At 47.8% G+C, this 26,726-nt stretch overlaps 1 protein-coding gene across 5 annotated transcripts in view; it reads right to left on the bottom strand.

Annotated features, from left to right (window-relative positions):
- The window catches only part of LOC122203308 (transmembrane protein 132B), a 326,990-nt gene that overhangs the window by 33,526 nt on the left and 266,738 nt on the right, over positions 1-26,726 (bottom strand). For 4 of the 5 annotated variants that reach the window (XM_042910001.1, XM_042910000.1, XM_042910004.1 and 1 more), the window contains one exon: positions 10,365-10,508. In XM_042910001.1, coding sequence (XP_042765935.1) covers positions 10,365-10,508 — 144 coding nt within the window. Of the gene's footprint in view, positions 1-10,364; positions 10,509-11,878; positions 11,914-26,726 lie in introns of those variants that run through there. The other variant, XM_042910002.1, reaches the window with a different exon arrangement.

Raw genomic sequence — 26,726 nt, forward strand, 5'->3', positions numbered from 1 at the left:
CATCAAAACGAAAAACGTATGCTCTTCAAAAGACCCCATTAAAAAAAGAGACCGTTAAAAAAAAAAAGTAAAAAAAAAAAAAAAGACCCTATCAGTCATGAAAAAACAAACACAGACTGGAAGAAAATATTTTGAAATCCCACGATTTCAAACTGATAAAGGACCTAAAGCCAAAAGAAGAATTCTCAACACCTAATGATATACAGCAAACAAGCCAATAAAAAAAAAAATGGGCAAATGATCTGAACAGGCACTTCACCAACGGTCTGTGGTCGGCAAATATCACATGAAAAGGTGTTTGACATCATTAATCCAGAGGGACGTGCAAGTTAAAACTAAAACAGCACACTCGCGCACACCCAGTAGACTGGCTCAAGAGGCTGGCCACACCAAGTGTCAACAAGGATATGGAGGTACCAGCACTCTCCGACTCTGGTGACAGGAATGTAAAATGGCACAACCACTTTAGAAATAGTCTGGCAGTTTCTCAAAAGTTAAATGTTTACTTACCATATGATTCAACTTTTCTAACCCAAAAGCTTATACCCAGACAACGACCCGTATGAACGTTCGTAGCGGCAATAGTTGTGAGAGCCACAAACGAGGAACCACCCACATGTCCACCACCAGATGGACCAAGTGTAATACAGTACACACCATGGAACACTCCTCTGCAGTAAGGACGGATGGGCTACCGATCTATACAACAACATGTGCGACTCTCAGATGAACCGTGTGGGTGAAAGAAGCCAGACGTAGGAAGAAGAGAACACGCTCTCCATGATCCCACTTATACAGAACTCTAGAAAATGAACACTGATCTTCAGGGACAGAGAGAAGAAGTGCATTTGTCTGGGGAGGACTGGAGAGGGACAGGAGGGGCGTATTACAGACGGGCAGGAAGAACGTTCGAGGGTCGAGGATACGTTTGCTATCTTGATTTTGATGACGGACGATTTGGAACGTCAAATTTGTATGCTTTAGTATGTGCAGTTTGTTGAATATGCATCGTACCTCTGGAAAAACGGTAGCCTGTGAGAGCGGCCGCCACACATCGCCTGTGTGCCTAAATCCATTCATACCTGTGCCTAGCACTTGCAGGTAAGTGACCCAGTTAACTATTAAAGTCTGTGTAACTGATTTGAGTTCCTCGGGAAACCCAGTGAATTTGACTATGGAGCTGATACGCTCTGCCCACCATCAAAGCTGCACGGCGGGAGTTTAAATCGTGAACCAAGCCCCACACCATCGACGAGGGTCCCTTCCCCTCCCGTTGAACGCACAACAAATATGTCTCCAGGAGCCCCAGGCCCATGCACAGACCCAAGACTCCAGCACATCCCGGACCTTGGACCTGAGCAGGGCAGGGTGGAGGAGAGCAGACGGGAGGCACCAAGAGAGGAGGGTGGGGAGCACGTGGCCACGTGGATGGAGGGGGCGAGGCCAGGAGGTCGGCGGGCGGACTCTGGCTCACTCTGAGACTTCTCTGCATTATGCAGAAACGGTTCCAGAATGTTCACTCTTCATCAGAGATGCAAAGGCCGAAATGAACAAAAGAGCTAATCAATATTGAAATCACAGTGGTGCTGATGGGAACACAGTGCTGGGAATGCAGCAGGACCCATCCTCCGGCCAACAGGAAATTCATGCCCCGTCCCCAATTAGGAAGGAACAGTGCAAGTCCAAATCACCAGCACAAAGAAGGACAAAATGAGGCAATAACATCCAAGCTGCCTGACAACTTATTCTTAGCCGCCTGGCTCCTGGTGGTGGGCAAAGGAAGGAAATTCATGCCCAGAAATAGAATAACAGTGTTCTCGGTAGGAATTTTTGCCAAGCATTGCTGAGAGAGAGAGAGACATCGCCTTAAGCCTCCTTTGGATTTCTCTGTGTCTCCTGCTAAATAAAATTCGGATCAGTCTGAGAGCTTCTTGGGAGCCCATTGCAGCCCAGAGCCGACAAGGACCCTTTCAGGAGAAGTCAGAGCAGAGACTGTTCTGAGCCCACCGCCTCGTCGGCACCTGGGGGGTCCTGACAGCGTCCCCCGTCCCACCCCCACCCGCGACCTGGGGTTGGGGCGCATCTTCCTCTCATTTACCTGCTGTCCCGGGGGCGGGAGGGCCAGACTGACAGCCCCCGGCAAGACGTGCTTACGGAGCTCTTTCAACGGAATGACTTCCCAACACTTAAAACTCAAAACTCTTACCCAAAGGTCTGGACTTCCAGACACATCCGTCTTTAAGTCTGTCTATAGGCGAGCGAAGAAACGGGAAGAAATGTCTGTCCACGTTTTGGTGCGATGAATTTGGACACGCGGCGGGCTGATGTTTGGTCAAAACCCACCGAGCACAGCTCCTCGGTTTCGAGCTGTAAGATTCAGTGACGCCCACACCCACCGCGTGGGGTCGTGCGGGCCGGACTCTGTGCCTTCTCTGAAACCAGCAGAGCGGAGTCTGGCCTGGTGTCGTGTGTGCCTAAGACGTGTGCTGCTGTGGCTGTTCACTCTGATGGACCCTGGGGACAGGGACACCCGTGGGACACAGACCCTGCCCTCGACATGCACGAGGACGTACAGCGTGCAGAGTCCCGAATCCGTATATGCACGCAGGGACACACGGAGGTGAGGACCCGAGGGGGCACACGACAGCAGGAAGGAGGTGGCCGCACCGAGTCGGGGCCCCCAGAGGACACCGGGATGCCCACAGGTGCAGGGCTTGGGGAGCAGGTGCCAGGCACAAGGAACAGGAGCAGCACAGGGAGAAAACGTGCAGAACCACAGAGAGAAAGGCAGATGAGCTCCTGGATCCAACTTTGCCTGAAGTCACCTGGCTCTTTTAGCTGTACAAGTCAATATATTGCCCCCTTTGGGGCTTAAGACAGTGGATTTGGGTTTCTATTACTCACAACCAAATGAAAACCAAAAAAAAAAAAACCTCACCAATGCAGGATTTCACCACTACCTGCCCACTACCCCCGACCTACCACACCAGTCCAAACCAGCTCAGATGTGCTTCCCCAAAGCCCAAGATCAGGACACACCTACCTTCCCCTGGGTCCTCTCTATACATCCAACCACTCAAGGAGCGTGGGCTCGCACAGCCTCTGTAGGTGCTGCCTGACCCAGGAAAGACAGGTGCTCGATCAAAGCTGATACCCTCCAGAGGGGACATCGGGTTCTCTTTAGTGACCAGCTCCCCACACGTTGCTGAGCAAGCAGCAGAAAACTTCGTATTTTTTGCAGCACATCCACTGTCTTCCAATACCCCTCACAGACCAACTCTGGAAAGAAAATCCTTCCCTGGGGCAGAGAAGGCTTTAACATGTTAATGCCCTTTCCCGAAGCCTTTAGCCTCTCATTATTACAAGTCCAGCTGATACTAGAAGGCTGGAAACGTAATTATTGCAGCCAAAAAGATGGAGGGCACCGTCTTCAAGACCAGCATGAGTTTACACATTTCTCTCCAAGCGTGAGTCAGTGCCTCCCCCGCTGACGATGTATGGCTGGCTACTGTGGTTCCAGAGACCACAGTTCGTTGACAAACAGTACAGTCACCAACACATGAGAACACGAGGCCATCACTGAGTCGGGAGGATAGATAATCCAAAGATTAGGTCATAATTACAACATGGAAACTGCATTTTCTTCCTTCTTCTGTAGAACTTTAAAAGAAACTTCGCGAAGAAAAGAAAACGTGTTGTAGTGGGCAGCGTAGAGCCCCTCCCCGGATGTGCCCATGCCCTAGTCTCCAGAACCTGTGAATACATTGCCTTGCATGGTGTAGGGGGTTGACCTGTGGCCCAAAGTGGTATGTCCAGGGTTCGAGCCCCTGCTACCTCTGAATGTGATCTTATCTGGAAACGGGCTCTTGTAAGCACGGATCTTGAGACAAGATCACTCTGAATTAGGGTGGCTACTAAATCCCCTGACAAGTGTCCTTGTAAGAGAAAAAGGTCATACGGAGACACAAGGGCAAGACCGAGCAAAGATGGAGGGGCTGGAGGGACGCAGCCACGGGCAAAGGACACCTGCAGCCACCAGAAGCAGGACGAGGCAGGAAGGATCCTTCCCCAGAGCTTCTGGAGGGAGTAGAGCCCTGCCAATAGGTTGATTTCAGACTTCTGGCCTCCAGATCTGGGAGAAAATAAATTTATGATCTTTTGTGGTCTTTTCTTTAATGTGTATTTTTATTTTTGAGACACAGAGAGAGACAGCGAGAGTGGGGGAGGGACAGAGAGAAGGGGACACAGAGGATCCGAAGCGGGCTCCGCGCTGACAGCCGCGAGCTCAATGCGGGGCTCGAACGCACAAACCGTGAGATCGTGATCTGAGCCAAAGTTGGACGCTCAAGCGACTGAGCCACCCAGGCGCCCCTAAATGTATACTGTTTGAACTTCAGAGTCGGTGGGAACTTGTTACGGCAGCTCTAAAAAACTAATATACGGGGCAAAGGTAGTTGAGATAAGCATTTGAGGTGAAAGGATTATCCTGGGTTGTCCAGGTGGGCCTAATTACACCCAAATCACAAAGGTCCTTAGTAAAGAGAGGCAGGAGGGTGGGAGTCAGAAACACAATGACAGAACCAGGGGTGAGAGAGGGAGAGAGAGATTTAAAGGTGCTACGACAGCTGACTTGAAGATGGTGTGGAGGGGCCAGGGCCAAGAATGCAGGTGCCTCTAGAAGGCGGAGAAGCCAAGGAACAGAAACACAGCCCCACTGACCCATTTCATTCATTCATTCATTCATTCATTCATTTATAAAATCTTGTTATTATTTATTTATTTTGAGAGAGAGAGAAAGCATGAGCTGGGGAGGGGCAGAGAGAGAGGGAGAGAGAGGATCCCAAGGAGGTTCCGTGCTGTCAGCGCAGAGCCTGACCTGGGGCTCGATCCCACGAACCGTTGAGATCGTGACCTGAGCCGAAACCAAGAGACGGACGTTCAACCAACCGAGTCACCCAGGTGCCCCCCTCACTAACCCATTTTGGACCCCTGACACCCAGTATGACATGGTAACAAATGTCACTGGTTGAAGCTACTAAGGTGACGGTAGTTTGTTATAGCAGCAAGAGGAAACTAATCTACCAACTTCCCGGGGGTGAACGTGAAAAGGAAAGTCTTTGGCAAATTCAGGAAAAGTCCATTAGCACAGATTTCTGGATGAGAAAGCCATGGAATGATGCTTTGCTCCTGGCTCGCGGGAGGGCTCCCCTGCCCAACACAACGTCCCAGATGAACTGAAGGGGACTGTGTCCCCACGTTCACTGCCCAGGGAGCTCCTCACCCGTCTACGTGATGGTTCCTCGTGTATACACGCACAATAGTAGTGTCACCTACCTTGAAGGCTTCTTGTGAAAACTAGATGGGCCAACATTTCTAACGTCCTCACTCTAACAGGACCTGTCGCCTACTACGTTCCCAACTCGTGCTAACTATTAATACCAGTAGCTCGACTGTCCGTCCCCAGCGACAGAATTCATTCATGCGCGTTCCACCTTCGTACCTCCCAAAGCTCTTTATGCATTGCCCCCACGCTGATCATCGGTAAGTCCTCCTGGAACAAGAGCCTCCCCCCGAGAACCCAAGAAGGTTTGGATCACCGTGTCCGGGCCAGGTCATTACCCAATGCCACGTCCCTTTGACTGCGGAAAACCTCCCCCGCTCCCTTTCAAGATTTCCAGGAAGAGGAAATTCAGTGGAGATGTTCCGAGAAAGACGAGGCAGGCAACCACTCTCGCCTCACAGACAGGTCCATCTCTGGGAAGGTCTAGCATTCATTCATCCTTCGTTCGTTAATACATTCGACAAATATTTATTGAGCCCCCACTGTGTTCCAGATTCTGCACAGGACTGGGGAAAGCACCGTTACCAAAATAAAGCCATGGACTCTGTAGACCTGTATCCCACAGACCTCTGTAGCCCACAATCAAGGAGGGGCTAAAATATAAAATACGCAGATATGAATATGGATGTTGGTATTTTAGATATAACATTCACTGATTGATCTATTGCAGACCAAGCATCACGTGGCTTCCTTTAGATATACACTCTTATTTAATCATCCCCAAAACTCCATCTTGGGATTCTATCATGCACAGATTTGAAAAGCAAGAATTCAATTATATGTGCTTGGAATAACTGGAGGTTGCTATCTGACAACACTTGCATCAGAAGACGTAAGAGGAGGATAAAAGAGAGACACATATCTTACCATCAACTCTGCTCAAATCTAACTTACGTAGATACCCCCAACATTCCCTTCAATACGAACTATGCCCGATAATGCCCCCCGAAAATTTGGCCACAGCTCAAATGCAAGGAGACATTTATTCAAAAAATATCAACTGTCTTGGGGCACCTGGGCGGCCCAGTCGGTTAAACATCCGACTTTGGCTCAGGTCATGATCTCGTGGTTCATGAGTTCAAGCCCCACATCAGGCTCTGTGCTGACAGCTCAGAGCCTGGAGCCTGCTTGGGATTTTGTGTCTCCCTCTCTCTCTCTGCCTCTACCCTGCTCATGCTCTGTCTGTCTGTCTGTCTCTCTCTCTCTCTCTCTCAAAATAAATAAATAAACTTGAAAAAATATTTTTTTAATTAAAAGTAAAATACATCAACTATCTTTCGAACTTTGTGAACCCAGGTTTTCTGTCAAGGATTTTCAAGGATTACTTTGATTACCGTTTGTTCTGACCTACACGCTGACTTTAGAACAAATCCCTGCAGAAGATCCCACACTGTATCATTATCGTCCTCTTTTTACAGATCAGGATGCTGGGCTCAGAGATGTTAAGCAGTTTGTCCAAGGTCAAGTAGAGAGGAAGGTGGAGTCGGGATTTGAGCGGACATCGTCGGACCGAAATCTTGACCAGAGGATTCCCTGCCTCTGAGTTCTTTGTCTTTCGACTGAGCTAGAACGGCTTCCTTTTGATTTCCACTCTGGGGACTTAAATGGCACAGATGTACTCTGTCTCCCGAACGGTGGCCCCTGGAAGGCTTAGAGAGAGCTGTCCTGTGTCCCTCTTCACCCCACCCCTGTCCCTTTCCTTCTCACCAGGTCCCACGCTCACACGGGCTCCGACCACCCCTCTGTCACCGACACCAGGTACCTCCCCCCACAACACCCTTGAGCAGAATACAGTCCAGCATCCAGTGCTGCCCCCCCGCCTAGAAAGACACAAGATTCCGGTCAGGGTGACTGAGTGAGATCGGCATTTGTGGCTGACTTTTTATAGAATCCAGGGCACGAGAAATACCTCACTTTCCCCCGAAATGTGCTTTCAGAAAACCAGCAGCAAGAGGGCGACGAGAAATGACAAATGCCCTGCAAGCCTCCGTGTGGGAGCGAGAGGGGGTGGGGGGCAGTCGTGATTTGGAGGGCCCAGCTCCAGGTGGGGGTCCCAGGAAGCAACGTGGGCAAACGACTACCTAACCTTTTGACTTCATCATAACGAGCTGGAAACCAGATTTCTATGTGAATTTGACAATTTTTACAGGATGGCAAAATTTGGATATTACACACACACACACACACACACACACTCTCTATTATTAAGACGCATCCTCTACTGTGTGTGGATTTTTACATAGAAGTTCTCAACGTAAAATTTATCCCTCCCAATCTTGCCAAATTTGGCCAAGCTTCCAGCCTTTCAAAGTCATTTGTGTCCTCGGTTTCTGTCCATCCAACATCATTGAATCCCAAGTCAAAGAAGCCAATCTGTTTACAATGTACATCTTCCTAAATTTATACTTTTTCCCTTATTACCTAAATCACGGTCCCAATGCACAGAGTTTCCAAGGCACAAAGATCTTTGGTGAGCCCTGCAAGATTCTCCCTGGGGATCATAGTGTTTTCTGCAACCGTAGAGGCTAGGGGGTCTCCCCAAGGGGTGCTAACAAATGTGTCCCGTGTTTGGGAAATGCCCCTGGGATGACACTGAGGCCAGGGCACAGCTCTGCAGGTGACACTGTTCATCTCAGAGTTGAGGCGACATTTCCTACAAATAGTGACACTAAACCCATGACAAACACATCACATCCAACTCATTAATACCCCTCCCTTGATTCCAGCCCCCAGATTTGCAACAGAGCCTGGGCTCCCCTAGAAAAGTCTCAAAAGCAGCTCCAAGCTGGATGGTCTGCTCACTCTGGTTTGTTCTTCTGAAGATCAGGTCATAATTTTCTGGAAGAGAGCTCCAACTTCATGGGGCCATGGAGAGTGACAGCTAAGTTAAAAACAAACACAAAACCACAAAAATCCAAAAAACAAACAAAAAAAACCACCCAAACTACTGTCTTCCAAAGCAATTTATCAGAAGATATTTCTAGGTTACCTCTGCGAAGGGGAAACAAAGCAAAGGCCATACTCCAAGGCGGCAGAGGAGGGAGCCCACCCTGGGAAGCTCCCCCAGGCTCTCGGGAAGGAACACACATCTAGGGGCTGCAGACACAGGCCTTTTGTCTGGGCCACCATCACCCAGACGCCACCTTCATATGCCACGGCCCCGTGTCTCCCTCTGGAATGACATGGGAACAGTAAATGAAGTGCACTGTCAAAGGCAATCAAGGGCGATGCACCATCAGAATTTCTCATTCCGTGCAGATGAGCTCGTAGGACTTGGCTCAGATCTTCCTAAACTGTGAATACAGAAGGCCTTAGATTTGTTTAATCAGACCTGCCCACAGAGTACAAGGCCCGCCAGGAGCCCCGGGGCAAGGCGGCGTGTGCTTTGAAGCTAATCCCCTTTCTGTCTCCAGGGAGAATTAGCATTCCAAGCCCAGGAAGCAGGCTGTGCCAAATTTGCGTTTCCTAAGGATTAACTTTTTTTTTTTTTTTTAATTAGGGCTCACAGACACATCAAATCCTCTTTATCAAAACCATCTCAGGCTTGAGGCACAGCCTCCTGGAGGTCACTTCTACCCGGCGAGAAGCTGGAGGCCTCTCTGTCTACCGCAAAGTTCTTCAGCCTGGGACCAAGTTTCATCTAACCTCTAAACAGGAACCTGTGACAGGCGAGGAAAGGCAGAACTCCGTGCCTTGGTTTTCTAAAATGAATGAATGGACGGGCCCCGGGGGCTCCCTTAGCAAGTTAACGGAGAAAGGACCTTCTGAAGTTTTAAGTCTTTTCTCCATGAATCGTCTGCTGCAAAAGGAAATGGCCAACCAGTGTGCCAAGAAAAAAACAGGCAGAAACTCTAAATTTGGTGCTTCAACCAGACCCCTGCAAAGAACATGAAATAAACCACGGGCTGATCCCTGGCTGAATTTGGAGTCAGAGACACAGCTAATTAGAAGGAAGAATCCAGAGGAAATGCCCCATGGCCAGATCACTCAAGCCATGAGCTGGAGCCCACTGGTGCTCAAATTACATTAGGAGGCACATGGAGGGACTTTTATTTTAATGTATGTTAACAAAAAAATTAGTACGTCAAGATCGTGGATGGTAGTGTCTTCATGATGAGGTCCCGGGGCATATCGGTTATTTTAAATAAAAGTTACTTAAGAGACAGGCTGTATAAGGACACTCAGCTCCTCCCCTCTCGGACCCTAAAGATCTCAAGTGAAAGGTACCCTCCCTGTGTCAGCAGGTAAAGAGACATCCTTATCACGGAGCTTGGAAATTTAGAGAAAGTGGTAACACAAGAAAGCAGTATAAACATCCCTTGTTTCTTTCTGCTCATTTGCCGCCCCAGCCCTCATTCTTGATAGAATTCCTTACCAGGTGCTTAGCTGAGCTGTCTGGTAGAATTCCTTACTCGCCGAAGCCCCCAAAGTTAAGTTTTCTCTGTCCTGTCAAATCCTCACAGATTCATTGCCTTTTTGTCTAAAAAAGGACAAAACCCGCCTGCCTTGGTCGTTCCTTTATGCCTCAATTTCATGATTGGGCCTCTGCGCCGATGTGAAAAAACTTTGGTTTTTTCCCCTCCCGTTGGTCTGTCTCATGTCAATTTAATTCTCAGTCCAGCTGGAAGAATCTGCAGGGTAGAGGAAGAATTTTTCCTTCCCCTCAGAGGCTAAATTAGTATTTAACTTTGAAAAAGTGGGACAGTTAAAGAAAATACAGAGTAAATAATGTTATTTACACAAGAAGTTGGCAAACATCGAGATGACATGCGGATTGCTAAAATTAGGGAAATTTTGTCCTATGAACAAAAGGAGGGGACGAAAATTGTTTCTGCTCGAGATGCCGGGGGTCCCCACTCCGGGAGGGAAGCAGCGCGCCTGCACGGCCCCTCCAGGTCCAGCCAGGCCCCCCACTCCTCAGTGTGGTCACCCTGGCGCCGGCCCCACGGGACCCTGGGACAGCGGGAGGGGCCCCCCCGGAGGCCCGGACCCTCGCGAGGCCCAGCGGAGAGGCCCCTCGTACCTTAACGACGTCTTCATCCGCCGACCTGCACTCCACAGCCGCGGACACGTCCACCACGGAGCCGTCCTCCTGAACGGCCACGACCTTGACGGGAACCGAGACGGCCTTCCCGGTGAGGACGGCCGTGTTCAGCACCTCCGTGTCCTGCGCGGGAGAGCAGAGGGCGCAGGTCACACACAGGGGAGCCCGTGAGCAGGCCGCTGCCACCGCCCCCCTCCCCCTGCCATCGAGACTCCGTCTGCCCGGACCCAGTGCGGAGGCCCCGCGGCTCGGCGGTTCGGGGAGGCCGGGGACAGCGCGTCCCAGGCTGAGCTCCCGGAGCCCGACAGCCGCGCTCCCTCCTCCGCCCCCAGGGACAGGGGCACGGTCACCCCTCCCGGGACCCTTCCTGCCACCAGCCCCCTCGCCCCCTCGCTCCAGCCTGCGGCCGGGCTCCCCCACCACACGGGGTGCTCTCCAACGGTCCCCAGATCTCCGCTCCGGGCTCACTCGGTGGGCGGCCGCCTGTCCTCCCAGCTCACCAAGACCGTGAGCGCGGCCCTCGCCGTAGTTTCAAATGAAGACCCGGAACTGGGGCGCCTGGCGGTTCAGCCGGTTAAGCGGCCAGTGTTGGCTCGGGTCACGATCTCACGGCCTCACATCGGGCTCTGTGCTGTCAGCGTAGAGCCCGCTTTGCATCCTCTCTCTCCCTCTCTGCCCCTCCCCCACTAGCTCGCTCACACGCGCTCTCTCTCTCTGTCTCTCAAAAAGAAACATTGAGAAAAAAGATTCTTTACAAAGAAGAAGAAGAAGAAGAAAAAGGAGGAGGAGGAGGAGGGGGAGGAGGAGGAGGAAAGTAACCACACACAGAACAGGGAGAACCGGTCGCCGAAAAGCAACCTCTGCCTTCCGGAGCCGACCGCCAGCCCCCTTCCTCCCCCAGGCCTCCCGGTCACCAGGGTCCCCTCCAAGCCCAGGGATCCGCGGGCGCCTCGGCAACGTCTGTCTTCCTCTGCTGATCCCCGGGGTCCCGCGGGGGCCACCTTCGGGACTTCTCCCCCCCCCGCCTGCCACATTCTTGCTGCCCCCACGACCACCGCCACGGAGACCCTGTCCTGCCGCGTGGACAGCCGCCACGGCTGCCCACCCACCTCCCGTGTCCACGCCCCCCACGACAGTTGAAGAGCATCCTTTGTATCGCAACGGAACTCGCAGCGTTTCTCCCCTAGGTTGCAACCCTTGGAAAGCCTCCTGCCGTTTGTTGTTAAGATTAAGTCCACACTCGCGGCCCGCGGCCATCTGACCCTGACCCTGCCTCCGGCTCTCTCGCCCCCCCACCGGCCCTCCCACGGGAGCCCCCCAGACCTCTCCCCAGTCCTCACCCTCACCCCCGCTCGCAGCCACGCAGAGCCCTCACCACACCCGCGCGTCTCAGCCTCCACACCCGCTTCTTGGGGGGAGCGGGGCTCCTCTGCCCGCCACGGTGTGGACGGCGCGCCCGGTCTGCCCCGCGGGAACCCACCCCCGATGCTCACCCCGTGTTCATCTGGTGCTTGTGTTTCCATGTCTAACTACTCATCAGACCGTAGACTCCCCAAGGTCTCGGCCCCCTCTGTTCTGACCTCGTCCCATCCCCGGAACCGGGGACGGAACCTGGTGCGTGGGAAGCTGTGTGGGGGGACGTCTGGCGCACAGGCTCCGGGACTGGACGGTCTGGCTTTGGGCCTGGCTCGGCCCCCGTGTCAGTGGATCCCAAGTCCCAGAAGGTCCGACTCCAGTGAAAGACCCATCGCGGGTTTGACTGCACCTGTCGCACGACCGGACTCCGGAGGCTCCGGCCGCCGACCCTGGTCCAGTGACCCCTCGAGGCCAGGGCTACTTCTCTGCTGTTCTCCCGGCCACTCCCTCAAGCGAGCCAGACGGCGCCCGTCACACCGGCCATCTGTCCGCGGTCTCAGCAGGGGGAGGCAGGCTGGGGGAAGAGTGCACCCGCTCGTCCTCGCCAGGAAGTCCAAGGCTTGTCGCACGGGGAGCCACCTGCGGAGGCGGCTGGCAGAGCGGGCGTCCCTAGTGAAGCTGGCGGTGGAGTGCGGGCGTGCAAACGGCTTTCACAGTCCGTTCCCGGGTCCGCCACAAGGCACTTCCCTCCCCCCCGCGCCCCAGTTCCCTGATGTGGGACACGGGGAGAACAAAGGTACCCACCGCGTGGTGACCTCGTGAAGGCTTAGCGAGACCCTCTACGTACAGAGCTCGGAACGGAATTGGCGGCAAATGAACAAGGGCTGCATCCGTGCAGCTACTGCCGCAGATGCTATGAAAGGTTTGCTCCAGGAATGAAGTAAAGAGCCACCAGGCAGGTCCACAAAGGGACTCCGGGAAAGACGCTCCTTCCACACTCGTCCCAAGAGTGAAAGTCAACTAGAGAAGCCGGTGGAAGCCGGGCAAAATGCCGCTCAGCAGCGAGGTCCCCCGAACGACACGGTCGCCTCCACCAGACTCTACCCAACGGATAATTGCTTCACATTCTCTTCTCAGTCTTGGATCCCCTAGTCTCAGCTCAAGCACTAAGTGGGTCCTGTACCTGGTTTTCTAAATGACCCCCTCATTATCCACCTTAAAACTGAAGATCAGTAAGAGGTGGGAGTCAATGAGTAATACATAATAATAATAATTAATAGGCAGTACTCTAAGTACTTTGCATGTAATTAATTGCTTGTTCAGCTTACTCCACAACCCTTCCAAGATAGTTCCTACTGTTATTCCCGGTTCATAGATGATTTGTTACTCACCGAAATTAAACCTAAAATAATAGCTACTCATCAGTAAAAAAAGCCAACTTTGTAGTGAGTATTCGTAAACAGTGCCAGCCCAATCTAAGAAAGATGAAAAAAAAAATAAGTTGGTGTTTGGTTTTACGTATGTCCTCTCCCCTGGACGGACCCTCAAGGAGTTACGTCCAAAACCACATAACTACAGTCCATGTATCTGAATATTCCGTTCTCCCCAGGGACATGAGCTATAGGCACCTTTATATTTCAGGTGTACATCAAGGACAGGAAGCAGGAAGCACTGCAGAAATTGAGACGAGAACTCCCCAAAGGTGGGACAGTGGTGTGGGTGTGGACGAAATCACCACGGGTGAAAGGTGAGGGACGGTATCGTGATTCCACAACACATGGCTAGGTTCTGCTCCTAACGCAATCGGGAAACTCGATACGGGGGTGTTTGCCGTGTGTAACGGGCAGGCATTAATTCTGCCTGATGAGTGTTCACGGATGCTGAAAAATCCACCCAAGTTTCTGTTTGAAATGACAACGTTTTGTTTTTCCTCTGGGTATCATCCTACTCTGCTACCAATGAATGTGGCTTAGGTGGTGCTGACCTCAGACCACTGAGTCAGGCTCCACAGAGGAGCACACACACCAAACGTGGCCCTTCGAGGAGACTGATTCAAGCGAAATGCAGACAAAGGAAATCAAAGACAAGAGCGGGACAGGGCAGATTCCTGGAAGGTTTCTGAGTTTCTGAATCCAGACACATCAATGTCCTCTATCTTTGGAAATTTAGATATACATACAAAAACTTTTACTTAAGCCTATTTTATTTTCTTAATTTTTAAAAAATGTTCATTATTTATTTTGGAGAAAGAGAGAGAGAGAGAGAGAGAGAGAGTGGGGGAGAGAGAGAATCCCAAGAAGGCTCCGCACCCTCAGCGTAGAGCCCCACGCAGGATCCGAACCCACGAACCCCAGCCGAAATCGAGTCAGACACTTAACCGACCGAACCACCCAGGCGCCCCAAGCTGATTTTAACTGTAAGCCAACTTACACCTGAAAGTCTTGACGAATACATGTGAGAATAAGCAACATGCAAGGCTCTAAAATGAGCACCAATCTCTACTATGTAGAAACTCACAGGCTTCAAGAAGACACCACAACAATTTTATCAAACTGAGTTTCAAGGCAGGTGACTTTGTTTCTTCTAACAACCAATCCCCACTGATCCAAGCTTGTGTTTTTATCCCAAATACCTTTGTAACCATGTTTCTTCCTGTAGTCTTACATGTGTGGCTGAGATTTTTGCAACCGTGTTTTCCAGTGGCCATCAATGGCCTCCTCCAAATCCCAAAGGCAATCCTACCTGCCTCTGACACAATAAGAAAGCAATTTAATCTTGTGAAATATTACATCTAAATCATCCCCTGTTGCCACAGACTGCTAAAAATCCACCATCTATCAAAATACAACTCTTTTATTCTGCTATTTGTGCAAGCTCTAGGTTTTATGCCTTGAAAACATATTTATATTCCTTTATGAAGATGAGTTTCCATTAATGTTGCACACCACAGCAGCATCAGTGAAAATGGCAGAGTAAGGACATCCACAAATTCTCTCCAGAAAGCCAGGAGAAAACTGGCCAAAAAAAAGGAGAAAAAGTCAAAATCAATTTTTTTACAACTCTGGAAATAAAGGCTATGCAACCAGGAGAGCATGTATTCAAGAAAAATAGCTAAATCTTGGTTAAAAAAGAGCGAAGTTTGTGGCATTTTTACTTGACTTATTCCCATCCCCTACTTCCCAGCTCCTTAGTAGCTTTAAAAAAATTGCAGCTCACTGTCAACAATAAAAACTCCTGGGTTCGCAGGACGAAAGCCACTGGAGAGAGCAAATCAGCACTGGAGAGCCTTCAGACCCTAATTCCCAAAGAACTGCCGTTATTTGACTTGTCTGATAGCTCCCTGGAAGATCCCACTTACAAGGCTGTCAGTATTTGACTCGCTCTGAGTTCACCCAGTGTGACAAGCTTTATCCCTAGAGGTATTTGTTCAAAGCCATTGTCGGCAATTGTTTAACTTCATAGCTGCCTGGAGGCACTGAATAAAGTTTGGTGCAAAAAAAAAAAAAAAAAAAAATAGACCAACCCAAAAGCTTAAAAGGAAAATATGAGGAGTAAGATATCCAGAGGTACTTTGGAAAGCTAATGCTTATCCTGGGGAGCCTACAAGACTATGCTTATACATAGGGCTGTGTGTACGTCCTGGGCTGTGTTCATACTCAAAAAAGACCTGAGAAGGCTCTAAGCTCTCACCACGGGCTGACTTTGAGGTTCTGTTAAAGCAGGAAGTGAAAGCTAAGGCAGGGCTGTCAAATGCCTGGCTGGTATTGAAACTGTGTCCCAACACACACAAAGAGACTCTCGGTAAAGACTGGGGCACGTACTGATTCCAAGTGTCTAGGGCAATCTCTACAATCAGGGGCTGACCACCAAGCTGGCCAAACCAAGACTGCAGCGACCACACACAGCAAAAAATAGAGTCTACAGACTTCATAAAAGTCACCAAATAAACCAACTTACTACTACAATAAACAACAATGAAAACCCAAGGAAAAAGAGATAACTCAATTTCAGAGTTGGTACAGGACATTATTTGAAATTTCCCCTTTTCAACAACAACAAAATTAGGAGACAAGCAAACAAACAAAAAAGTATGGTCCAGTCACAAGACGAAAAGCAATCAAGAAGAACTGTGGTTGGGGTGCCTGGGTCACTCAGTCAGTTAAGCGTCCAACTTCAGCTCAGGTTGTGATCTCGAGGTTCATGAGTTTGAGCCCTGTGTCAGGTTCTGTGCTGACAGCTCAGGGCCTGGAGCCTGCTTCGGATTCTGTGTCTCCCTCTCTCTCTGCTCCTCCCCCATTCACATTCTGTCTCTCTCTCAAAAATAAATAAACATTTAACAAATTAAAAAAGGGGCGCCCGTGTGGCTCAATCGGTTAAGCCACCGACTTCGGCTCAGTCAAGATCTCACAGTCCGTGAGTTCAAGCTTCATGTCAGGCTCTATGCTGACAGCTCAGAGCCCGGAGCCTGCTTCGGATTCTGTGTCTCCCTCTCTCTCTGCGCCTCCCCTGCTCGTGCTCTGTCTCCCTCTGTCTCAAAAATAAATAAAAACATTAAAAAATTTTTTTTAAATAAAAAATTTAGAAAAAAGAACTATTCTTGAGGAAGCCCACACGTTGGACTTACTAGACAAAGATGCAAATATTTTAAACAGCTATTTCAAATACAAAGAATTAAAACAAAATCATACCTAAAGAACCAAAGGAAAGTGTGAGAAAGGGGACTCGCGAGTGAATTCCAATAAAGAAATACAAATTATGAATAATTATGAACAGAAACAAACGGAAATTGTGGACTTGAAAAGTGCAAGAATGAAAATGGAAAATTCACTAGTATGTTCTCCTATAGGAATGGAGTGAAAGTACAACAGGAGGAAAGGACAAAACGTGGGAAATCCACAAACATGGGAAATCCACAAACGTGGAAATTAAACAGCCTCCTTGTAAACAATAAATGGTTCAAAACAGAAATCGCAAGGGAAACTGCAGAAATGCTTTGAGATGACTGCGAACAAAAACACAACATACCGAAACCTTACACGACGCAGAGAACGTAGCACATAGACATTTACGGCTGTAAATGCCTGCATTATAAAAAAGGAAAAGGAAGCTCTCAAACCAATGACCTCGACTTCCACCTGCAGAAGAGCAAACTAAACCCCAAACAAGCAGAAAGAAGAAAGGACTAAAGAATAGAGTAGATCAGTAAGTCAAAGGAATAAAAGGCACAACATAAGGAATACAGTCAATGATGTTATAATAGGCACGTAACAGGACCGATGGTAGCTTGCTTATGGCAAACATACCATAATGTATAAACTTTTAAAACAAAAACAAAAACTCCAAAGGGCATGCACATTTTTTTCATTTTAATAAGTACTGCCAGATTGTGTTTCAATAACATAGTAGCAGTTTTCACATCTTTCAGTAATACATGAGACTGTTTCCCCATATCTTTGCCACCATTTTATGTGATCAATCTGTTTAATTTTTGTCAGTATCAAACGGTAAAAAAAAATGGCATTTTGTTGCTACTTTAATATTTCTCTGAACTCAAAAGGAAACTGAGCATTTGTTTCAGACTTTTAGTGTCTATTTGCATCTGTGTTTCTATGAATTGTTTGCTTCTGTTATTTTTCTAATGATTCTTTCATTTTTCTATTTGTCTGTATTTTTAAAAAGAATTTCTTAGAGTATTTGTATATTAGAGTCACTAAAATTATATCTCAAAAAAATTCTTTTTCAGTGTATTGCTGGTTTATGATGGCGTCTGTCATACAATTTCATAAACAAAGAAGAGAGTGGAAATGAATGATAGAAAGAATAGAAAACAGTATAGAAAATCAATGACATTAAAGCAAAAGTAATTTATTGGGTACAATAGAATCAACAACAAATTACTTAAAATAAATTTAGCCAAGGTGCAGGAATTTTATACTGAACACTAAAAAATGTCATTGAAAGAAACTAAAGACTACCTAAATAAATGTAAAAGCATCTTGTGTTCATAGATTGAAATACTTAATAATGTCAAGATGACAATACTCCTCAAAGTGATTTACATAGTTGATGCAATCACCATCAATATCCCAGCTGCTTTTTCACAGAAATTGACAAGTTGATTCCAAAATTCATATGGAAATGAAGGAACAGTCAAAACAATCTTCAGGGGCGCCTGGGTGGCTCAGTAGGTTAAACATCCGACTCTTTATGTTGGCTCAGGTCATGATTTCGTGGTTCGTGAGTTCAAGCCCAGCATCGGGCTCCACACTGACAATGCAGAGCCTGCTTGGGATTCTCTCTGTCTCTGTCTCTGTCTCTCTCTCTTCTCCTTCTCTCTGTCCTTCCCGCACTTGCACTCTCTCACCCTGTCTCTCTCAAAATAAATAAACAAAAACTTTAAAAAGAAAAAAAAAGATTCCCTGTGTCCCTCTTCCTCTGCCTCTCCCATGCTCATACTCTGATACCCTCTCAAAATCCAAAACAAAAACAAACAAAAAAAAATTCCTTATTTTTTTTAAGTTTATTTATTTATTTTTGGGAGAGAGAGAGAGAGAGAGAGAGAGAGAGCACAAGCAAGTGAGGGGAAGAGAGAGAGGGAGAGACAGAATCCCAGGCAGGCTCCATGCCATCAGTTCAGAGCCTGATGTGGGGCTTGAACTCACGAACCGTGAGCTGAGATCAAGAGTCGGATGCTTAACTGACTGAGCCACCCAGGTGCCCCAAAAAACCCAGTCTTTAAAAAGAACAAAGCTGAGAGGACTCACCCTTTTATGAATATAATTGGCTTTCCAGAAATAAACCTTCACATTTTCCATTTTCAGCCAAATGACTTTTGACAAGGATGCCAAGACAATTCAAAGGTTTCAAAGAAGAGTCTTTTCAACAAAAAATGCTGGGATAACTGGATATCCACATGAAAAGAAAAAAAAAAACTAGATCCCTACCTCACACCATATAAAAAAAATCAACTCAAAATGGATCATAAGCACAAATATAAGAGCTCAAACTATAAAACTCTTAGAATAATACTTAGGTGCAAATCTTCATGACTTTGCATTGCATTGTCCTCACTCTGGACCCACACGTTGACCAAGTAGCCACTTGTCACTGTGACAGAGGAAGGGAGAGCATAAGGTCTTGTGCTCTTAGAGCTTCTGACTGGAAGTGAGCTCATCACTCGTCACAAGTTTCATTGCCCAAATCAAGGTACATGGCCATACCTAAATTCAAGTGGACAGTGAAATCCAGCCAAACAATGTGCCCAAAAAGAGAATTGGTGGGCATGTCTTGAAAAAATTTCTCACTTTACAAGGAAGGAAACTGAGGCACACCACACTATTGCTAACCAATATATGGTTCCCTTTCATTGTTTGACCTGCTGCATAATATTTTATACCATGTGCACACGCTACTCACTCCCCATCCTCCCCTTACCCTCCAAGCCCCTCCCAGCCCCCAATCTGCTTCCTCTCTCTATGCATTTCCTTACTCTGCACATTTTATGTAAATGGAACCATATTACACATGCCCTTTTGTGTCTGGCTTATTTCACAAAGCATGGTTTTGAAGTTTATTCATGTTGTAGCATGTGTCAGCACTCCATTCCTTTTTATGGCTGAGTAATATTCCATTATATGGATATACCCACATTTCGTTTACCCATTTATCAGTTGATGGCATTTGGGTTGTTTCTCGGTAAACCTGGGTCCAGAGAAAGGACAATGCAGTGCACAGTCCCTGGCTGATGGGTGTTGGACGTGTAGTGAGAGGAAGAATAAACCATTGTTGTTTTAAGCTATTAAAATCTAGGAGTTGCATGTAACTTTCAGCATACTATTTTGACCTATACCCTTGGGCTAAAGATAAAAATATGTGTAAACACATACTGAATGCTAGTTAGGTGTGTTTTCCACAACAGAATAGGTTAGCAGTTCCAAAACTACTTTAGTGAATTCTAGGATTGAGCAAGTAAGATATGTTGGTAATAATGAGAGACAGGTTTCTCACTGCTAAAGAAATGAATTTAAAATTGCAAAAAAAAAAAAAAAAAGGGTAAGAGTGAACTTCAGTCATGAACTGGAAGTAGAGGTACAGCCATGAACTTATGGCAGATGGCAGGTGTATGCGTGTTTATGTATGTGCAAATGTAGGTGTGTTTCCCTAGTTCTCTGTGCTCAGAGGGCTTTGATGCAATGATACCCTAATAATCAGCACACCCAGACCCAGATTTGGTTCTAAATACCCTCTCCAAAAAAAAAAAAAAAAAAGGAAACAGAGCTGCTGGGAAAAATGGCTAATTCTAGGGCCAAAGCACAGAAAGCACAAGATAATGAGCCTAAAATATATTGTAGAGCCAGAAGATAAAAAAGTGCTTGAACAAATGTCAAAAGGACACAGGAGACAGCTTGAAGGCGCTCCCACTGGTCAATCTGGGACAATTTTACAGCACTGTAAATAATTGTAACAGCCAATTATAATAATATAATATATTATACAACAAGTATAATATATAATAAGCTTCTGAGTCCATACTGATATAAACAAACAAACAGGGGAGAAAGGAAACTTCATCCTTAGGGTAGAATTCCAACTAATAAATGTAAAAACTAACGATGAAATTAGCATATCACCATCTGGCCACCACCATTTATCACCATAATTGTTTCAGGCAAGAATCAGCATGAATGCTACCAGTAATTAAAAGTATGATAAGAAACAGGACATTCATATAGTGTTAGTGTATCTCCATGCAAGAGATTTGTTAATTTCGAAGAGAAAAACAGGAACTATATGGAACCAAAACCCATCATACACCGTGGCATCCACGTGATCGAACATAACGTCACTTACTGGGATAAACAGACACCCTGTGTCCTGAAAAAGGACATAACGTCACTTCTGATATGTTTAAAAAAAAAGGTGGGGATGGAATCTGATAATGAGGAACCTTCAGACAAATTCAAGTTGGGGGTCGTATTCTACAAAACAACTGGCTTGTACATTTCAAATGCATCACAGTCTGAAAGACAAAGACCGAGAAATTTCCAGATGGAAGAGGACTGATAGATATAATAACAAATGTACATGTGATCCTAGACCGGGTCCTCAAACAGAAAAAAAGTACGTTCCCTTTGCTATAATGAAGGTTAGTGGACAACTGACAAAACTGGAATAAGGTCTGGAGTAGAGGTAATTCTTCGTACCAACTGTTAACTGATAATCTCACTCTACCTCTGCAAGAATGTTTGGGAAATTCACACTGAAGCATTTGCAGATACAGGATCGGCATGTGTGGAACTGAAACACTGCATAAAACACAGCACCAAGGTGTGTTCGTGTAGAAGGGGGAGGATGTTGTCATCTGGGGAATTTGGGGAAGGTATTTGAGAAATGCATTTATTCAGACTCCTAGGAAATTTTAAAATAATATGAAGGAGCAAAAGAACAAACAAATCAAGGAACAAATGCATAAAGATACAGGGATGGTAAGTGCCTAATGAACATCATTTATGACAACTAGCTTTGTTTTCAAAGTAGCCGTCACACCTGCGGAGTCCAATGCAGGGCTCGAACTCACACCCTTGAGATCAAGAGTCAGACGCTTAACCGACCGAGCCGGGCACCCCGACAATTAGCTTTTCTTAAACACTTAGATAAGTGCCAGGCACTGTGCTAAGCGATTTACACACATTATCTGCTAATAATAATGCATATTTATAATAAATACAGTGTAATATGTACTGATATCTAAAAATAAAAGTCACCCTAAAGAAGAGTCTGCTACATGATAAGTTCTTGATAAACATTAACTAGTCTTATTAACATCTCATTTAATCCTCAAACGTCCCTACCGAGGGATTACTGTTTTTATCCTCACTGTGTGAATGAGGGAACCAGGGCTGGAAAGGGTCTTTTAATTTGGCCGGAATCACACTTCTGCTAAGCAGCCAAACCAGGATGTAAATAAAATCACGTACACACCAAAGCCCATCACCCTGGCTGCCCTGGTGCTTCTCCTAGCTTCTCCCCTGTGAAGCACAGCCAACACTCCATTGCTTTGCCTGACTCACACGCTTCAAGGACAAAAGATAGATTTCTCTCAGCTTTGATTTTAACACCTTGTAAGTAGATATCTTACAAATGTAAAGCTTAAGATTTAGCAGAGGGGTGTCTGGGTGGCTCAGTCAGTCGAGCGTCTCACTCTTGATTGCGGCTCGGGTCATGACCTCACGGCTGTGGGTTCAAGCCCCGAGTCAAGTTGCGCGCACTGACCGCATAGAGCCTGCTTGGGACTCTCTCCCTCACTCTCTGCCCCTCCCCTACTCACGCTCTCTCTGTCTCTCTCAAAGTAACTAAATAAACTTAACAAAAAGGTTTAAGATTTAGCAGAAACAGCCAAGCAGCCCCCAAACCCCATGACATGGCCACATGTGGCTTCTAGAAGGTTCCATCCCAGCTGCTCCCCCAGCGTGGGAGCGTGTGGACCACAGTCCTCAAGGCCCAGCAGCCCACCTCCTCTGGTCCCTGGCACAGGGGCGTCAGTCTCTGAACGGGACTCTAACTCTGACCTGGTTTTGCTCTCGGACACCCCGACTTCTGATTTCTAGAGCTGTAAGACAGATGTAAACTTCACTCAGAAGTAAACAAGGATGCCTGCCAGCTCCAACTGAGACAATGATTTTCAACCCCACTTGTTGTGTATTACATAACTCTGGAATCGGCCCACTTCCCTCCATGTGATAGTTATTTTTGGACTCTAATAATTTACTAGCCACAAAGCAGTAAGTGATTTCAAAAATTCAGCTCCTTATGAGTCCCTGGATAACATGGAGAAAGTCCTATCGAGTCGGATGGCACTCAGAAGGAGTTGATAGAATGTGTCTAAGTCAGAGTCCGGTCCAGCTGTCTCCCAGGTGGCAGCTTGGAGGGAAGAAGCTGAAACCGTGTGGAAGGACGTGGACCAGCTGTCACCCAGCGCGCAGGGCAAGCTCACGGACGCTGGTAACCAAGGGCAGCGAGATGGTAAAGGCTACTTAATGGATGAGACAGATGAAGGGTCACGTGGTTGTCCAGTGGGCCTCACGGTCAGGTTTACGTCCACTGTGTCCCACCCTGCCGGGGGGATGTAAGATCCCAGGCGCTGACGGCAGCTGACGCGGCCCACGGTGACATGAGGGCCATACGGAAAGCCAGAGAGACCAACAGGTGACAGCCAAGCTTCGGTCGGACAGAAAGAAAAGACACACACAGTTTTAAAATGCTAGACAGAGGCAATGACATGGGGGCAGAGAGAAAGGGAGAGAATACGGCAGCTCAGGGAAGAGAAAGGCAGCGTCGGGGAAAAACGCGCGCGTGAGAGGGGCACACGCAGAATGCACGCGGGTTTAGGGCGGGCGCTGTTTGTTCCCACATCCCAGCTCCAACACGGAAGCACATTTCCCCGTGTTTGCCCTACTTCTAACCATCAGCACCTCCTCAGTCCCAACCGTAACCTGTCAGCTGTATTTCTTCGCTGCCCAGGGTGGGGAAGGAAGAAAACCCTCCCATGCAGCTCAGCTGCGTTAAAATATAACACAGCTTCCGGTTGCCAGAAGACCGCCAGCAAATGACATCTGTCCAATTAAAAGCGAAAGCAGATCTGATGGCACCTCTGAGACATATGTTCCCGAAAAAGCTTAGCATCTCTGAGACCCGAGCCCACGAGGAAAACTCCATCCTGATATAAACAACCCTGCATACAGTGGCGGGGCCCTGTGACTGCAGCAAGCAGGGGGGCGGCGGGGAGGGCTGCTGCAGGCTGGGGCTGATTCAGTCCCACAGTCAAGTTCCAAGTGAGGGTGGATGGAGGAGGGAGGGAGGCGGGGAAAGGGAGGGGAGGGGAGGGAGAGGAGGAAGAGGAAGAACTTACTGTCCAAAAGGGAAAAAGACAGACAGGCAGACAGACAGAAAGACCGAAAACATACAGTCCTAAAGAGGGAGGGAGACAGACAGACAGACAGGGAGATCTACAAAGACAGACTGACCCAGACAGAATGAGAAGGGGCAGAGGGACAGAGACAAACGAGGGACTCAAGCGGAGAAAGACAGCAAGCTAACAAGCGGGAGCATTCAAGGGGGACTGAGCTGGGCAGCAGGACGACAGAGGCAGCAACAAAGAGAACAGGATGTGCTTGGACCTCACACCCGAGCCACGTGGCTCTCTGCTCTGTACAAACCATGCCTCTGTGTCCACCGTGGGGCTGGCCCGGCCCGCTCCGGCCCTGACTCCCGCAGCCTGTGTCTGTCTGCAGCTGAGGCTGCTGGGCTCGGCCCCAGCACAGAGGATCGTCCTCAGAAGCCAGGGCCCTGGCAAAGCGCCCCGGGAAATGGGGTGCACCTGCCAGGGATTCTCAACACGGTCATGTCCCTGGGGACTTCCCTACGGAACACACTAGAGCAAAAACACTTGTTCAGCAAATGCTCAGGGCACTGCTGAGCATACAAGTGAGGGGGGAAACAATGAGAATCAGAAGTTTCTGTGGAAGAGTCATGATATGCAGGCACTGTTTATACCTTCATGTTTTTATTCATATAATTCTCATAACAAGCCTATGAGGAGGAGCCCTCATCACCCCCATTTTACAGATGAGAAAACAGAGTCACAAACACTCATCCCAGATTTCAATACTGAATGCTGGACCCAGAACTAAAACCCAGAAAATCTTACTCTAGAGTCTAGGCCTGTAACCACTATGCTATTCTGCTTGTTAAGAATAATATACTATCGAGGTGGCTGGTGTCTCAGTCGGTTGAGTGTCCGACTTCAGCTCAGGTCATGATCTCGCGGTTCGTGAGTTCGAGCCCCGCATCGGGCTCTGTGCTGACCGCTCAGAGCCTGGAGCCTGTTTCTGATTCTGGGTCTCCCTCTCTGCCCCTCCCCTGCTGGCCTTCTGTCTCTCAAATGTAAACATCCAAAAAAAATTTTTTTTTGAAGAGTAATATAGTATCAAGGTGCCTGGGTGGCTCAGTCAGTTAAGCGTCTGACTTCTGATTTGGGCTCAGGTCATGATCTCACAGTTCGTGAGATCGAGCCCCGCATCTGGCTTAGTCCAGAGCATGGAGCCTGCTTGGGAATCTCTCTCCCTTTTCTCTCTGCCCCTCCCCAACTTGTGCATGCTCTCTGTCTCAAGAATAAATAAATAAACTTAAAGAAAAGAATAATATAATATCAATACAGGCAAATCATAACACTCCGTGCCAGACAGAATGCTAAGCCCTTTGTATGGTTTCTCATCAATCCCCAGAGGGAGGGTCTTTTCTGACTAGTCTCTCTCGCTCTGTTTTTACACATTACCCAATTGTATGTCACAGGAATTGCCACAATTTGGAAATTAACCTGTTAACTTGCTTCTGATCAGCCTCGCCCACTAAACATTAATGCTTGGAATTCTGCTTCCATTCAGGACCCGGAAATACCCCACCTGCTGTAACTCAGAAAATCAGACAAAATACAGGCAGCAATCGTTTTCTGACACTATGAAAATAGGTAGAAATAAGGAAAAATGAAGGCAAGTCCCTGGGTTACCGTAGGAAGAATAAATTCAAATAAAACTCCACCCTCTTGTTGAGATCAGGTGACAGAGATCAGGTTTAAGGCAGCTAGAATTTGGAGGCAGTTTATCCGAAAGAAAGGAGCTTGGTGTGGGGAAAGAATCCGAACATCTTCAGAAGGGGCTCTGGGGTCTCTGGCTCAGTACGTGGCTGTACATGCAAGGCTGAGGACAGAATCTCCAGAAGCAGTAAGCTGAACGATTCGGGAACACACACTGGGCTGGAAACCATCCATGTTCCAATTAGCCAGACTGGAGAAACCACGTAAGACAGGGAACACCGGGCAGAATGCTGAGAAGGGTCATGCCGTAACAGTAGAGCTAAATTAGACCCAGTAAAGGCTGCTGTAGACCTGCCCCTGAGAAGCTTTTTTAAAAATGTTTATTTATTTATTTTGAGAGAGAGAAAGAGCATGCAAGCAGGGGAGGGGCAGAGAGAGAGAGGGAGAGAGAGAATCCCAAGCAGGCTCCGTGCTGTCAGCGTGTAGCCAGATACAGGGCTCAATCCCACAAACTGTTAGATCATGACCTGAGCTGAAATTGGGAGTCTGACATTTAACCGACTGAGCCACCCAGCAGCCCCTTTAAGAAGCTTAAAGGCGGGGCGCCTGGGTGGCTCAGTCGGTTAAGCGTCCGACTTCAGCTCAGGTCACGATCTCGCGGTCCGTGAGTTCGAGCCCCGCGTCGGGCTCTGGGCTGATGGCTCAGAGCCTGGAGCCTGCTTCCGGTTCTGTGTCTCCCTCTCTCTCTGCCCCTCCCCCATTCATGCTCTGTCTCTCTCTGTCTCAAAAATAAATAAAACGTTAAAAAAAAAAAAGAAAAAAAAAAGAAGCTTAAAGGCAACCTTGAAAGAAGCAAACTTATCTGGATGCTAGAACAAAATTGACACCGATTAGAAGAATAGAGCAAAACCTAGCACTCAACAAGGTGAGATTCACAATGGACAGGAGCCATTCTAAAATAGGTAACCAGGAGAAAAATCAAGTAATAGACCCAGAAATGCTGGAGACGATGGAATTGTGTATAAAGGGGGTAAAAAAAAAAAATATGCCTAGACAGAAAATATTCGGTCTAACGGACACTGAAATGGCTCCTATGTGCTCACCCAAGATGAATGAAAACGAATGTCCATGTAGGGATGCAGAATTTTTACTCCTACCAGCCCCAAGCTGGAAAGAATCCCCACGTCCGCTGGTGAATGAATAAACAAAGTATGGCACACCCACACGATGCGATATCAGTCAGCAATAAATCACTGATACATGCAGGAATGTGAATGAACCCAAAAGCAATTAGGCCAAGGGAAACTAGCCCGAGTACATGCTATGGGACCCCACTGATGTGAAATTCTTTTAAAGGGAGAATGGTAGTGACAAAAATTAGATGGTGGTTGTCA

This window comes from Panthera leo, chromosome D3 (genome assembly GCF_018350215.1).
Source record: "Panthera leo isolate Ple1 chromosome D3, P.leo_Ple1_pat1.1, whole genome shotgun sequence".
Taxonomy (NCBI): Eukaryota; Metazoa; Chordata; class Mammalia; order Carnivora; family Felidae; genus Panthera; species Panthera leo.